The sequence below is a fragment of the Sebastes umbrosus genome, chromosome 6, assembly GCF_015220745.1.
Source record: "Sebastes umbrosus isolate fSebUmb1 chromosome 6, fSebUmb1.pri, whole genome shotgun sequence".
Taxonomy (NCBI): domain Eukaryota; kingdom Metazoa; phylum Chordata; class Actinopteri; order Perciformes; family Sebastidae; genus Sebastes; species Sebastes umbrosus.
The window spans coordinates 26,397,361-26,412,745 of record NC_051274.1 but is presented as its reverse complement, the minus strand read 5'-3'; the positions used below and the strand labels follow the sequence as shown (position 1 = coordinate 26,412,745).

Sequence of the window (15,385 nt, the reverse complement as noted above, 5' to 3'; positions counted from 1 at the left end):
TGTTCCCTCTATCCCTCCTTACCTGTCCTTTATATTCTTCTTTCCTACACTTTTATTCTCTCCATCCTTCACTCTCTTAATCCTGTCTCCTTCCTTGTTCATCTGCCTCCTTTGTCTCTTACCCTCCCATGTCCTCCTTGTCCATCTCACATTTACATTTGGTTTCTACAAACCATCCTATCCCATTGATTGTTCTCCACCCTCTCCTGTTCTTCTGTTTTACCTCTCCGATCCCGTTCCCTCCATGCTTCTTCGTCTCCCCATAATCTCCTGCTCTCCCATCCCTCCCTCCCTCCCTCTCTCCCTCTCTCCAGCTGGCAGCCCTACAGCAGAGCTCGCTGCTCCGTAAGGTCAAGCGAACCCTGCCCAGCCCTCCTCCGGAAGAGACGACCACATCAGCTCACCTGCCCATGATGGCACCTGCCCTCCAACAGGTCTACCTGCCCTCCGTGCCCAGTCACAAGCCCGCCACCAGGTCTGGCCTGGCTGCCAAAGCCAGCCTCCTCAAAGACCTCACCCACGAGCTGAAGGCCGTGGAGCAAGAGTCGACCAAGCTGAGAAAGCAGCAAGCTGAACTGGAGGAGGAAGAAAAAGAAATCGATGCTAAACTGAGATACCTAGAGCTGGGGATCCACCAAAGGAAAGAGACTCTGGTGAAGGAGAGGGAGAGGAGGGATATAGCCTACCTGAGGTGTATGGGGGACACTAGGGACTATATGTCTGACAGTGAGTTGAATAACCTACGTTTAGCAGCTGCAGCTGCATCACATGAGACCAATGGGCTGCTGTCAACGAGGCCAAGCACTGCCCCACTGAGTCAGTTCACCAGTGACCTAAACACAGCAGCCCAGTACCCGCCCAGCTCATCCTTCATCTCCTGTCAGTACCCCCAGAGCCAACCGGCACCACCAATTCAGCAAACAAGTGCGCCGTACCCGACTTCTACATTCAACCAGCCTCCCTATCCAACAGTGTCTCAGTCTCAGGCACTGCCACAGCCCACGCCCCTCCAGAGCCATGTCCCCCCTCCTGGACCTTCTTACCAGTCTCAAACCTCCTACCCTTCCCACACCTATCCCCAAAGTCAGCCCCCATACCCCCAGACAGACATGGGGATACCAGCTGCCCCTCAGCCTCAGCCCCAACCGGGGCATACAGGTTTTGGGCCTGCGCCGCCCGGTCAGCCCCCATACCCCACCCACAGCTCACCCTATCCCAGCGCTGTGTCCTCCTACCCCAGCCAGACCACCCCATACCCCGGGCAGCCCCAAGTTGATATCCTGACGGTCCACCCGGGAAGACCGAGGCAGACTTCGCTGGCCGATCTGGAGCACAAGATGCCCACCAACTACGAGACAATCAGCAACCCCACAGTCGTGGTCACCACCACGGCCCAGGACGCTATCTATTCCAGCGCAGCCCCCGCTTATGGTCAGTACACCGGATCGACCACCATGGCCAGCTCTTACGGGCCATATGGGTCGGCACCAGTGTCCAGCAGCTACGGTGGGTACTCTACCATGCCACCCAGCACTTATGGCCAGTATACTTCAACCGCAGCTAATTCATATGGTCAGTACACCACAACCACTGCTAATACTTATGGCTACACCACCACCACAGCCAGCTCTTACGGACAGTACACTTCTACAGTTTCCAACGCCTACGGGCACTCTGTAGACAGTCCCTCCACGTACAGCACCGCAGACGGGATGTATGGGGCTCCTGGCTTAGAGCAGAACATCCCAAGGAACTACATGATGATCGACGACGTAAGCGAGCTTACGGCAAAAGACGGGCTGGGCACGACGACAGGGGACATGATGCATCACGGCGGCAGTGGGCGTTACCCGGGCGACATCCACGGCCACAGCAGCACCATTGGCAGCACGACGCGTGGGGGAACTGGCAGCTCCTCGTACGGCAGGGCACCCGAAGAGGAAGCAGCGATGCAGGAAGAGCTGTACGACCACCACGGCAGGGGTAAGAGCAGCTACAGGCACGGACCTCTAGGGGGCAGCAGCAGCAGCGTGAGCTCTAGCATGGGTGGGGGATCCTCCTATTACTATGACTACGACTACAAACACGGCGGCATCCGCTCCGGGGCACAGAAACCTTCGTCGTCCGCCAGAAGCCTCCTGGCTCCTGCTGTTATGTCCACCAAGCGCAGCAAGCACAGGAAGCTGGGGAGTATGGAGCAAAAAATCTCCAAGTTTTCCCCCATTGAGGAGGCTCGGGATGTGGAGGCAGATTTGGCCTCCTATACGGCAGCGACAGTTGGGGCTTACCCCGCCGCTCACATTCGAGGGCGCCAGCTGATCGAGGATTACGGCTTCAAGGGGACCTTCGAGGGCGGCAGTGGCACCACTCATGGTATGCGACACTACGGTTCAATGACGGAGGAGGACGATCGGATCTACTACACCTCCACCGGCCGCTCCCGTTCCACCGGCTACGGCATGGACAAGATCTCAGCCAGAGACTACTCTGGGTATCGCAGCCGATCCTATGAGAGGGACGACCGCTCACAGATCCCCCGATCTGGCTACACCCGGGGGCGCCACCCAACCCGGCAGTACTCTGAAGAGGAGAGCCCGCTCAGTCCCCTGGGGAGGTTCATGGGTTCTGGGCGATCTTCAAGCTTAGGTCCCGACCCGTACGACAGTCGCAGCAGTAGATATCATTACTATTACGGCCAGTATGGTTCCAGCCACTCGCTGCCAGACGTACAAGACCACATACGGGATCTTCCCAGGACTCATGTCTACAAGTCGGATGATACATACATAATAGACGATTATCATTGTGCTGTGTCAGACAGCGAAGGTAATTGTGGGAGCTGAATGCCCACACAGTCTCACTACCTTCTACTGCCCCCACCGTTTATCTAAACGTCCCCCACCCACCCAGAGGCTAGGCTTAGCAAAGAGAAAGAAAAAGAAAGACAGAGATAGCCGTTGCATGCTGATGATTTCTTCTTCCTGAGAGCCACTTGGAGCTCTCTTATCAGTGGACTGCTGTCTGTCTGTCTGCCTGCCTGTCCGTCCGTCCTTCCGCCTGTTCGTCCAGTTGTCTGTCTGTCCAAATACTCGCATGGTTCTTCGGCGTGGTCGTTTTCTCCGTTCGCCACACTCTGATTCACTTGAAAGGTCTTCTTTGCACGACACAGATGCATTGTTTTTTTCTTTACAGGGTTTTAGTTTTATGTCATTGGCATTGATGTTTTGTCTCCATGTGTTTTGATTTATGAAGTCTTTGTCTACACTGCAAAACAGTCCCTCACGATCAGGTCTATATTTAAAACTTATATTTTCAAAGAGGGCAAGTATTGTCTCACTGACAATATGCAAGGCAATTGTTGAAAGTATATTTGTGCTGCAAACAATCATTTTCCATTTAAATTTGAAGCTGAAACATTTGAGCACAAAAACAGCTGCCACAACGGACCGTTTTGCAGTGTTTGTTTATACTGTTTCTATTGCCTTGTAATGTGTGAAGGCAACGTGAAGTGTATACTGCATGGATGTAAAACTTTTATTTTTATTGTCTGCTTTTCTTTCTGTGTTTCCTCCTTCCTATTCTTTTCTTTTGCATGCGGTTGGTCTTCTTCTTCTTCCTGCCTCCTTCCTCTCTCAGCCTGCATGCCGCTGTCTCCAAACGACATGGAGATTGACTGTGATCTGCTCTCGGTTTCCAAAGCCTACCATCTGGGCCAAGAAGAAACGGACTGGTTTGAGAAGCCACGCGCCAGTTCTCGACACTACGGCAGCAGCCACTCAACTGGGAGGAGCCGGCACGGTGTCAAACACACCTACCATGATTATGATGAGCCTCCTGAGGAGGACCTGTGGCCCCAGGATGAGTACGGCCACGGCGGGCGACACTCGTCGACTTCAACCCGTGACCAGCGGCACCATGGCAGCTCTAGCCGACACTCATCCGCGACACGTCATTCAGATGAGCCGAGGGCCTCGAGGTCATCTAAGGGGCACCCCAAAGACCCGACAATGCGTCAAGACCCTCAAGCGCGATCCTCATCTACAGGAAGGCGTGGCGAGTCAAGGTCCGCAGGGTACCACTCTTCGGAGTACTCCCGAGATCCATCTGGGCACCACCACGGGCAGCGCTCCTCCAGACAGGGGGACCCGCACCGTTCCTCACGCAGCAAGTCCCAGCAGGCAGTGGATATGCAGGGCCAACCACCAGGTAAATACAGGGCGCCTTTACACCTGACATAAATTACCTTTCAGGTGTAACAGCGCTACATTTGCACTTTCAGAGTAGAAGTTAACCTATATTTATAACCCTTCATCTCCATTATATCTTAACATATTTGATAGAATTAGGGCTGTCAAGGTTAACGCGATAATAATGCGTGAACGCAAATTCTTTTTAACGCCACTAATTTCTTTAACGCAATTGATCTTTCGGAGGTTGTAGGGGGCACAGTTTTAAAGCTAGAATGAAGATACTGGCATCATATGAAACTACAAAACCTAATGTCATACTAGCTTGACGAGAAGGAGGTTAAATAATGCTTCAAGGGGCGACCTCTAGCTCATCTGATAGCGCGTGCGTCCTATGTAGGCTGAGTCCTTGGCAGCGGCGTGGGTCTGATTCCAACCCGTGGCCCTTTGCTGCGCGTCATCCCCTCCTTTCATGTCATTCTTAAGCTACACTAATAAAGTCTTTAAAAACATTTTTTTTAAATAACGCTTCAAACTTGCGCAAAATTTTGGCGAGGAAAAACTGTCATGGCCATTTTCAAAGGGGTCCCTTGACCTCTGACCTCAACATATGTGAATGAAAATGGGTTCTATGGGTACCCACGAGTCTCCTCTTTACAGACATGCCCACTTTATGATAATCACATGCAGTTTGGGGCAAGTCATAGTCAAGTCAGCACACTGACAGCTGTTGTTGCCTGTTGGGTTTGAGTTTGCCATGTTATGATTTGAGCATTTGTTTATGCTAAATGCAGTACCTGTGAGGGTTTCTGGACAATATTTGTCATTGTTTTGTGCTGTTAATTGATTTCCAATAATAAATATAAACATACATTTGGATAAAGCAAGCATATTTGCCCACTCCCATGTTGATAACAGTATTAAATACTTGACAAATCTCCTCATTTTGAAAAGAATGTGCAATTAATTTTCGATTAATCACGATTAAATATTTAATCGATTGACAGCCCTAGATAGAGTATAAAAAGATGCTATTTAGCTCATTGTTTGTTTGATTATTCAGCTAACTGATCCATTTATTGATTGGTATTTTTTTAACTGCTTTTGCATCTCTTTAACTGCTCAGAAATGATGGTATAATATTACATATTATAGAGATAGAGAGTCATTAGAGCATTTAGAAGACGTTTAAGAAGCAGTTAAAAGAGGCAGCATTCAAAAGTCATTTGCTCATTCAGTTTAAGACTGGAATAATATTAGACCTCATTCAGATTCTGGCCAGTGTAGGCGGTCTGGCGCCTGTCCAGAATGAGCAGTGGTGCCAAACTGTCTTCATTTAAAACTAATTATATGTCTGCGACTTGATAAGTCACAGGGATATAATTCTAATTCACAATTTTACAATCTGTACAGCATACGACATCCTCTGTCCTTAGACCCTTGATTCGGAGAAGGAAAAACTTACCCAATAAACCTTTTAACAGGGTCAAAAAGGAAGAGAGGAGGAGGGATCCCTCTCCCTGGACATTCAGACATGCAGTAGATGTTGTGTGAACAGAATAGACAGACGTTTTTCAATTACAAAATGAACAATCAGGAATTTTGGTGTTCTTTCTTATCAGTGAGCTAAATCTTACTAACTATTGCACGTACTATTGAGTCCCCCTTGGATCAATAAGACCATGAACCATATTGAATGAATGAAGTGACATTTTTATAAATGCATCCCACAGACCTAAACTAAGTTTCTATAGTAGACCCTCATATTATTCCTGGAGCAATAATAAGCTGTGATTCTTGGATAAGATCCCTGGGAATTTCTTATTTAGGTCTGAGGCAGAAATATTTAACACACCCCGTTATTCAGTTTATGCTCTTTTACAGTCAACTGTCCCCTCAGGGATCAATAGTTTTTAATGAACTATATCAAGCGTAACTTTTCAAAGGAAATGTTTTCTCCCGGGGCAACACGGCGGCTGTGTTCTTAGCAGTGTACTCATTAAATCGCTGGTTTGATCTTTGCTCACAACATTTGTTGCATGTCATGCTCTACTCTCATTGCTGCTTCACCTGTCAATTGGCATCGTATACAACGTAATAAAAACTGAAATGCCATTATAATAATAATAAGAAAACCTTACTGTAAAATGCATACTGCGGTTCCTTAATCAGCAGATTTGACTTTTAGTTTCACAAAAACTTTCTCACAGGCAGAAATAATCAGATTCAGTTAGACCTCGCTGACTGGAGCTTATCAGCAGAGGTTTTCTATCGAGGAACTGCTCACTTAAGAAAAGGAAGAGACGATGGGAAGATCACAGACGTATCGACTGAATCCTTTTGGCACATGATTACTTTGAGCTGTCAGTCATTCCCTGCATTTTGACACCATGCAAAGGCTTTCAGGGTTCAGAGTACTGCTGCTATTCTCTCTTGTTTTATAGTGTCTGCTATAAAAGGTGACTGGATTTTCTTTCTTGTGGCGAGATGAGACAATTTTAGAACAATGAACACAAACATTTCATTAAAAAAAATCCTCCCTCCCTTCCTCCATCCAGGCTCCTCCAGGTCTGGCAGCTCTACCCGGGGTCAGGGCCCCGTCGGTGGGCCTACGGGATCAGGGCGACAGGGCGGTCCAGGCTCCCAGATAGACGGAGTTCCAGGACAGAGGACCCAGCTCCAACAACAAGCCCAGACATCAGCGGCCCGGGTGGGGCAGCCCGGTGTCGCAGCGACCACCGGACAGCAGCAGCAGCCCCCAGTCCAAGGACAAGGCATGGGTATGGGCATGGGCATGGGCATGGGCATGGGGCCAGGCCAGGCCAAGCCAGGGCAGATGGGACCAGCGGGTGGACCCATGGGGCAGGCCAGGCAGACTGGTCCCCCAGGAACCGCACCAGCCACCATGGTGAGTACAGACAGGGAAGACTAGTAGTGGAAAGAAATAGAAAAGGAGAATGTGAGCAAGACTTGTTTCCGTTTTACATGATGAAGAGATGGTATGATAATGATTTTCTGTTTGAATAAAAATAATAACCAGCACTGTTAAAATGCTGTTCAGCAGCATATATGAAAATGCATTATTAGGCTATGCAGGGCAAATAACATTTCTTTTTACAATTAAGTCTTGAAATGATGAAGGCACTTGCAAATGGCAAGGTAGTACAACATGTAAACCATACTTTGGTGACCCATTTTGACCTCTTAAGATCGCCTTAAAATTGTTTTTTTTTTCTTTTTACTAAATGAACCAAAGCACTGACAACGGGGAAGATCTTGAGTAGATAATAATGAGAATATCCACCAGTGGATAGTGTGTCAGTGTCATGGTTTGCCTCGCCGAGTCATGAATAGTACACGCTATGAAGGGGCAGTACCAGCAGGGGGCAACAAAACCACTTAGTTAGGTTTAGGAAAAACACCATGGTTGGTTTTAAAATAAGTACGTAAATTAAGTAAAATACGTACGGAAAACGTGTGTCAAACGTCACTAATGTACCTTACAAAACAAAACACCGGTCTCCTGGTTGAAATTCATGTGTTTGTTGGACCCATCCACCTCCCCTCCCACCCGCCACAAGCAGTCTTTCTCACTTTTTATTCTACGTCACGAGCTCTGAGCATGGCATATTCACGCAGATGCATTTACATTGCAGTCAGTACAGACTACATGGCGTACAAATGACACATCTTAAACAAGAAGGGTGTTCTTATTGCACGTTAAATGCCTTGCGCATTATCGGGTCATTCATACGCCTGTATGTTTTTTGTCATGAAAATATTACTTTTTTGATCTGATCTTGATCTTGACATAACAAGCTTGTTTTCTTTGTTTCCTGAGGTCACAAAAAAAGTATTTTGTGATCATGACAAAACTGTATTCAGCATCTTGTTATCTCCGTGTAAACAAACCATTTTGATGAGGACATTTTTATCTCCCTCTGTCAATCCTGTTCTTAATAATTTAACATTTTCATCCTCCTGCATCTTTCAATGCTTCAGTTTATATTCATTCATCTCTCCAACCTCCATGCTACTCTTCTTCCCAGTCATACCATTTATTTACACCAGCTTTTCCTTTCACCTTTTTCCTAGTTTCCAGCCAGACTTCCCCCCCCCTCAGTCCCTTGCTTTCCCTCCATCCCCCTCCCATGTCCCTCCATGCTCCCAGAGATAAGAGCTGGTCCATCTCCTCCCAGTTCAGATGGTTTATTTAAATTCTGTGTTGGCAGGCCTTATCTAACACTGTGATTAACACAGAGGCAGCTGATAACTGAATGTAGCTGATTCACTGTCTGCTAGACGCTCAAGAAATTGGCACTCAAAATGTCTCCCTGCAAAAATCTATTGCGCCCTGCATTCAGTCCATAATCATAAATCCATGCAAATCTATTTGCTATTGGAGTCTAAAAGTCTGATTATGACGTTTAACAGGAGGATTCAGATAGTTTAATGATTCTCTTCCTGAATTCATTCTGTCTCTAGTAAATACATGAATGTGTTGCCAATGAAGTTCCCAAAGCCACCGTCACCGTGTCCCAAAATGATTCACGATGGGTTTTCACTGCTGAAAGGCGTTCATGATTTTCATATTGCTGCATTGTCGTACTATCAGCGGGGAAGCAAAGTGAAATAATTCATATGGTCTGATATCAAATTATGCAGGAATTTGTGTTGGAAATGATCCTGAACGCTCCGCTGTGGAATAGCACCGACAGGAAGTCATAAACTAGTATTTGTCATTTGATTATTATTCAGTCTGCAAACTCATACACTTACACTCTTATGTTAGGTCCATTGAGTAATTAAAAGCATTGATTAAGTGGCTGTAAATAATGAAATGCTGCACGGTGCATCATAATGCACCACTCCTGCTTTGCTGCAGCTGAACTGGAGTCAGTGTCTGTCAAGTCAAGTCAAGAGTATTGATGGAGTGTCTTTAAACAGGAGTGACGCAAAAGTAAGACCATAAAAGAGAGAGAGAGAGAGAGAGAGAGAGAGATATTAAAACAGGGCCACATTTCCTGTGTTCAGATACCAACTGTTATAGTGATGGATATCAGGAAAGGTCTGGTCTGCATCTTTCCTGAAGCTATTCTCTGTCGGTGCAGCAGCCGCTGTAGTTCAGTCCTGGAAAGAAACACAGCAACACAAAAGCATTCAAACTGCTCACAGTGACTCAGCAGATATCAAACAAGTTGACTCAGACAAAGAGATGAGGTGGGGCAATGATGCAGGAAAATGTGGGTCCAGATTGAAAAATACCAAAGTTATCCTTTTAAAAGTTTCATACAAACACATAAAAACACAAATAACAGACTTTAAAAACAGAAAAACAAAAAGTTAAAACATTTCAAGTAAAAGAGACAACAGACTTAAAACAAACATCAAGTTACATCAACCAGATAATCTTCAGGACAAGTACATTTAGTGCTTGAATAATCTTTAATCCTGTTTTTAAAATCTTGCGTACTTATAAAATAATCAAGTTTAAAATGTGTCTGTAGCTCACACCAAGATGAGGGTCCAAAAACTTTAAAAGCGCTTGTATATTACATATCAGAGTTTTCAGTTTACATTTGCAATGAACAATTTTTCAGCCTTCCGCAGATTTTCTGGGAGGTGTATGTACATAAATTATTTTGTATCATCAGATTGCTGAGCGATAGTCTCATTTCGGGTGTGTGCCTAATAGCCTATTTTAACTACAACAACAATATAATTACAATGATTAAATACTTTTCCGCTGAAGAGAGATATTTCCCAAAAGTTATTATATTCTAAATATTATTTGCCTGGACAAGAAAGAAAGCAAACGAGACGTGGTCAACTAGTTTTTCTTCAATCATAAAACTCTGAACGGATCTCCAAGCAAAGGTCTGACAGTTGACTGTGTTGACGATGTTGAAACTCATCATTCAGTCAGTCATCAGTCACGTCCTTCAGTGAGATGTCACAACACAACACAATAGAGAGCAGCCTTCTCTGTCACCCTCTGTCAGTCTCTCCATCTTTCTTTTCTCTCTCTTTTCTTTATTGTGAATATCTGAGAGCTGTTTCTCCCCCACTGTCTCCAATTACCAGTTTACTGTGAAAAGGTGTATATACAGCACTGAGAGGTTTGTGTTACTAAATGATGAGCTTCATGCTTTCCCTCCACGGTTACTCCTGCTGTTTTATGTGTTTTATCTCTCTCTCTGTTTCTGTCTCTGCAGGCCAAGATCGACACGACTCCGGTAACAGCGATTGGAGCGAAGGCAGCGCCCGTCATGGCCACAAAAACCGCCCAGCCCCCACTGACAGGCATAGGTACAGTATAATCATCACACACAGAGACTCCCAGCACTCTCACGTCTTGCCAGCTGCTGCCCGCTGTGTCTCCGTTATGTAACCGGTGTGTGCTGTCTCATCTAATCTGAGATTAATCTGTAGATAATCCCACAATGGAAAGCACACAGGAGGGGTTTCACTTCATGGCAGCAGATCAGCCTCAGTGTGCCAAGTCACTTATGTAGTGAGTTGGTCAGTTAGGTAATTTGGTATTAAGTCATTCAGGCAATTTGTTGGATAGTAGGAAAGTTCTGGAGACTTGTGTATCCGATACCAAAACTCAATGCAGATGCAGGAAGTAGTTTGTCTCACATCAGATAATAGGTAACAATTCTGACTGCTTGATGAATCGTTTAAATAATTTTAAAGTAAAAACACAAACAAAATTACTAATTAATAACTACTTATATGTAAATAGTTGCTGAATTCTTCTGAATTCATTCTGAATATCCCGTAGTTTTAGAGCATTTGTTGAACAAATGATGTTTGTATATGTCAATTTAGGATATTGTGTTTGTTATTTCACTAGTTTCTGTCATGTTATTGATTAATTAATCTAACTGTCAAATTAATCTATAATGAAAATAATCACTAGCTGCCGCCGTAGATCTTTCCCTATTCTTAAAGGAATAGTTCACCCAAAAACAATTCAAATTGTATATATTACTCCAACACGTTCTCATCCCAACTCGTCACATACTGCCCGCTTTGAGTCACTTTATTTTCGGCATCAAAACCACTGTAGTTACCCTATCGGCGTCCCGATCATAAGTATTAACAGTGTTCTGCATTTAGTTTTTTAGTTTTAGGAATAATAAAAATAAAAAACACCAGGGTTTTACAGAATTGTCCAGTGTCAATATTTTGATATATCAGTCAGTTCTTTAGCGTAAGTTGGTTGTTAAGTAGTTAATAAATTAGTTTCATGGACAGCAAACAATGAGGAGATCTCAAGTAACGACTGAAGCAACATCTGTACAGACAATCTGGCAACTAAACACTGGAAGCCCATGTAAGTCTATACAGGAGGAGACCTAATGAGTAAAGAGACGAACAGGCTGAATCAGTTCACTGGCAGGACAGGAGGAATTCAACAGGGGCTACTAGTGCAACTGAAGGATAAGACATCTTCTCTACTGCCCACACTGTTTGATTTACAAGTGATTTTTTGGAAAGTGCAATGAAAAGACACGGAGCACTTGGCACCACAGATGTCATCATAAAAAATACGCACACTGACAGACGCCATCTGATATTAGACCTGCACAGATACTGACATCTCTTGTCCTCTGGATACATCTCTGTCTTTTCCTTTCCTCACTTCTCTCTCTTCTCTATCCTGTCATCCATCCTCCCTTCATCTCTCTGTTTTTTCTGTACAGGATCCAAGGCGGCTCCTAGGCCAGGAGGTATTGGCAGCGCAGCAGCAGGTCAGCCTGGCGTGGAGGGAGAAGGCATGTTGTCCAAAATCCTCCCTGGATCTGCCGCTGAGCAGGCCGGCAAACTGGGAGAAGGTACAGCAAACACATCACTTCATAACAGCACACTTTAAACAAGTGACTGGGCCATGGTATAATGAAATACATCAGTCATATTGAAAAACTATTACTATTGACTATCACCATGTTAATAGTGTAATAATTGTAATAGTTTAATAGTTTAATAATAGTTATTTTACTTCATTACTTGCCCTAAATAATAACGCATGGCTGGATTATTATTATTATTGAACAACAGACTACTACCAGACACAGGCACCCAAGGGTTCAAGGGGCCCCTGGTGACTGTTAACATTTCATTTCAAAGTTAATTAAATGACAACAAAGAGAGAGACAAGCAAACCAACAAAATAACTACAAAAAGATTCAAAATAACAACGGAGAGGCGCAAAACGTCTAAAGAGAGACAAAACAATTATAGAGAGACAAAATGTTACGGCAAAGAAACTCAAGATGACTACAGAGAAACAAAAAGTGTCTACAAAGAAACTCAAAATGACTACAGAAAGACAAAAAATGACTACAAAGAGACACAGAATTACTACAGTGAGATAAACAGTGGCTACAATGACACACAAGATGAATACAGAGAGACACAAGGAGACTACAAAGAGACACATATCACTACAGAGAGACAAAAAGTGACTACAAAGAGACACAGAATTACTACAGTCGGATAAACAGTGGCTACAATGAGACACAAGATGACTAAAGAGACAAAAACTACTACAAAGAGACATAAAATGACTACAGAGAGACAGAAGTTTTACTGCTAAGTTCTCACCCCTCAGTTAACATCTATTTAATTTCTTTTTCTTGTCCACTTTCCTCCAGCTATCACCGGTTTTGGCAAGAAGTTCCAATCTTTCTTCTGAGGTGCTAAGATTAAGGTTTGTATTTCTTTCATTCCTTTCTCCTGTATGTATCCCAATAAGTCATGTGCAAAGTCAGACCTGCAGAAGACAGATCATTCATAAGAGAAGCAGCACTGAAAGCAGACGAGGGAGCTGGAAGGTGATTTATTATCTACTGGGGCTTTTATTTTATAGGAAAGGTTGTAGCTGAGGTTCTTCCCTCAGGCAGTTGGAAAGGAGCTGTTTGCAATTCAACTCCATTTAATTTATTGTCTTGTTTTTACCTGAGCTGAAGATTGTGTGCATTATTTATGAACTGCTCACAGGGATTTTATGTAGAACTCTCTTAAATAAAAGTCATAATACAGTTTATAAAATGCAGCCAACAGCTTGACTGTACGTCTGGCAAAGACTACTCTCCTGCGTATCAGAAGATACAAGGTAATGATCAGACAGCAGCAATATTTTTGCTCAATGATTCACATACAAAGAGCTGGAAACATTTATTTTGTGCATCTCAACATTAGGTATAAAAATAAATCTGTGAGATGCTGCTGGTTCAAAGTGTACCGGGATGTTGACAGATAGCTACAGCGTGTTGTGTTTTGACTCTTGTAGGCAGCAGAGTGGGCGGCTTAAAGTGGTTTACTCAGAATAGGCAGTGTGTTCCTAACGCAGTGTGTCTACGTCTCAGTGTTTGTGTGTTTTCTTCTCTGTCTGTGTTTCTTATTTTTGCTCCTCTGGCTGCTCTGCATGTGCAGCGGGAACATTTAACATTGACAGTGACGACTTGTTCGTACTATGACGCACTGTCTGCATCAAACAGGATGCATGTTTACACCGCAGGTTATCACAGCTGAATATACACTGCTGTGATGCAGCGGCTTTAAGTCGAGGGTACATATACTGTAACAACGTATCCTCATACAACGGTTTGTATGATATGAAAAGCTAATCCTTATTTTTATGTTCTCCTACGAATGTCCAGCAACACATAACAATTTTCTTTTCAAAATAAACTTGCGTCTTCACAGGAAACAACTTGGTTAGGTTTAGGCAACAAAATTACTTAGTTAGGTTTAGGAAAAGATCATGGTTTGGGTTAAAATAACTACTGAAGTGGCGTAACTTAAGTACGGAAGTTACGTGACAAAAAAAAGTCAACGTTCTGGTTTCACACGGGACACAAACACCGGTCTCCTGGGCGAATGTCCGGTTTTTGTTGTTTGTTGTTTTTGGATCCACCCAAACCTCCTCCCTATGCGGCGTTTGTTGCTCTTTACACTTCCTGGTTCACGATTACGTGGATTAAATATGAAATAATTATGTTTGATATCCACAACCAACTTGCACTAAATGGCATATGAATGACACGGTAACCGCAAGTCATTTTTTGTGCAATAAGAACGACATTCTTGCTTTTGGCGTGTCATTTGTACGCCATGTAGTCTGTACTGAGTTCAATGAAAGACTGCTTGTGATGGACGGGAAGGGAGGTGGATGGGTCCAACAAACACAGGACTTTCAACCAGGAGACCAGTGTTCGTGTCCCAAAGAGTTGTCGAGTTATTTTGCAGTTACGTTGGTGACATTTGTGACGTATTTTGCATACTTCTGTTACGTTGTTTCCGTACATATTTTACTTAGTTTACGTACTCATTTTAAGCCCAACCATGAAGTTTTTCCTAAACCTAACTAAGTGGTTTTGTTGCCTAAACCTAACTGCGGCCGTTACCGTAGTTTTATTGTGTGGCGTAAAAATGACTCGTTAAAGAGGCGTACGGACATGCGAAAAGGCTAAAATGCGTTCTCATGACACGCGGAATGTCCTTGTAATGTCGTGCTATTTATACGGGGGGGTGGAGAGGGGGTTATGCTTTGAAATTTGATTTACTTGAGACTTGACCTTCCAAAAAACATGAAACCAAAAACAAGTCTCAAGTTTTTGATGTTTTAAAATCCCAGAACAATGAAAAATAAATAATACAACACCAGACAGGCCTTGCACGGCCACACATGTTTAATATTTAATTATTGGGACTGTGCATTGAAAATGTTCTCATGTTCGAAGGCATTGAGGGATGTGACGATTTGCAGCTTGACTTGCATTTTGTTTAAGACGTTTTTGAAGACCTTCCTCAAATGACGGGAGACTTCTTTCGATGGGGAATCCCACCCTGAATATGAAATAACCTACCTGCTGTTGAACATTAAAATTAAAAAAGAATATTAAATAAACTGACTGAATGTCTGAATGTATTTGCAGGACTATGTAAATGTCAAATGACGAAGTCACGAGGCCCCGTACCAGAAAAACCTGTGAAGATCCCCCTGCTTTTGTTTTACTAAAAGAGAGAGAGGAAGGAGAGAGAGAGAGAGGGGAACAGGGAGGAGAGCTGAGCATACTGGTGAGTATTTAAATTTAACCTGCAAATACTGTAAATCTTAGTATCTTCTACCACAGTTTCAAGGCCAGGAATTGTGGCATGCAGGTTTTCATTCACCAGCTGCTTTC

General features: G+C 44.0%; 1 protein-coding gene across 4 annotated transcripts in view; it reads left to right on the top strand.

The window, feature by feature from the left end:
• Positions 1-15,385, top strand: part of bsna (bassoon presynaptic cytomatrix protein a) — a 184,465-nt gene that overhangs the window by 157,280 nt on the left and 11,800 nt on the right. For 3 of the 4 annotated variants that reach the window (XM_037771811.1, XM_037771810.1, XM_037771815.1), the window contains 7 exons: positions 315-2,826; positions 3,700-4,206; positions 6,746-7,095; positions 10,403-10,496; positions 11,900-12,031; positions 12,851-12,906; positions 15,137-15,278. In XM_037771811.1, the coding sequence (XP_037627739.1) occupies positions 315-2,826; positions 3,700-4,206; positions 6,746-7,095; positions 10,403-10,496; positions 11,900-12,031; positions 12,851-12,891 (3,636 nt within the window). In that variant the 3' untranslated portion in view covers positions 12,892-12,906; positions 15,137-15,278. The remainder of the gene's footprint in view (positions 1-314; positions 2,827-3,699; positions 4,207-6,745; positions 7,096-10,402; positions 10,497-11,899; positions 12,032-12,850; positions 12,907-15,136; positions 15,279-15,385) is intronic. The other variant, XM_037771814.1, reaches the window with a different exon arrangement.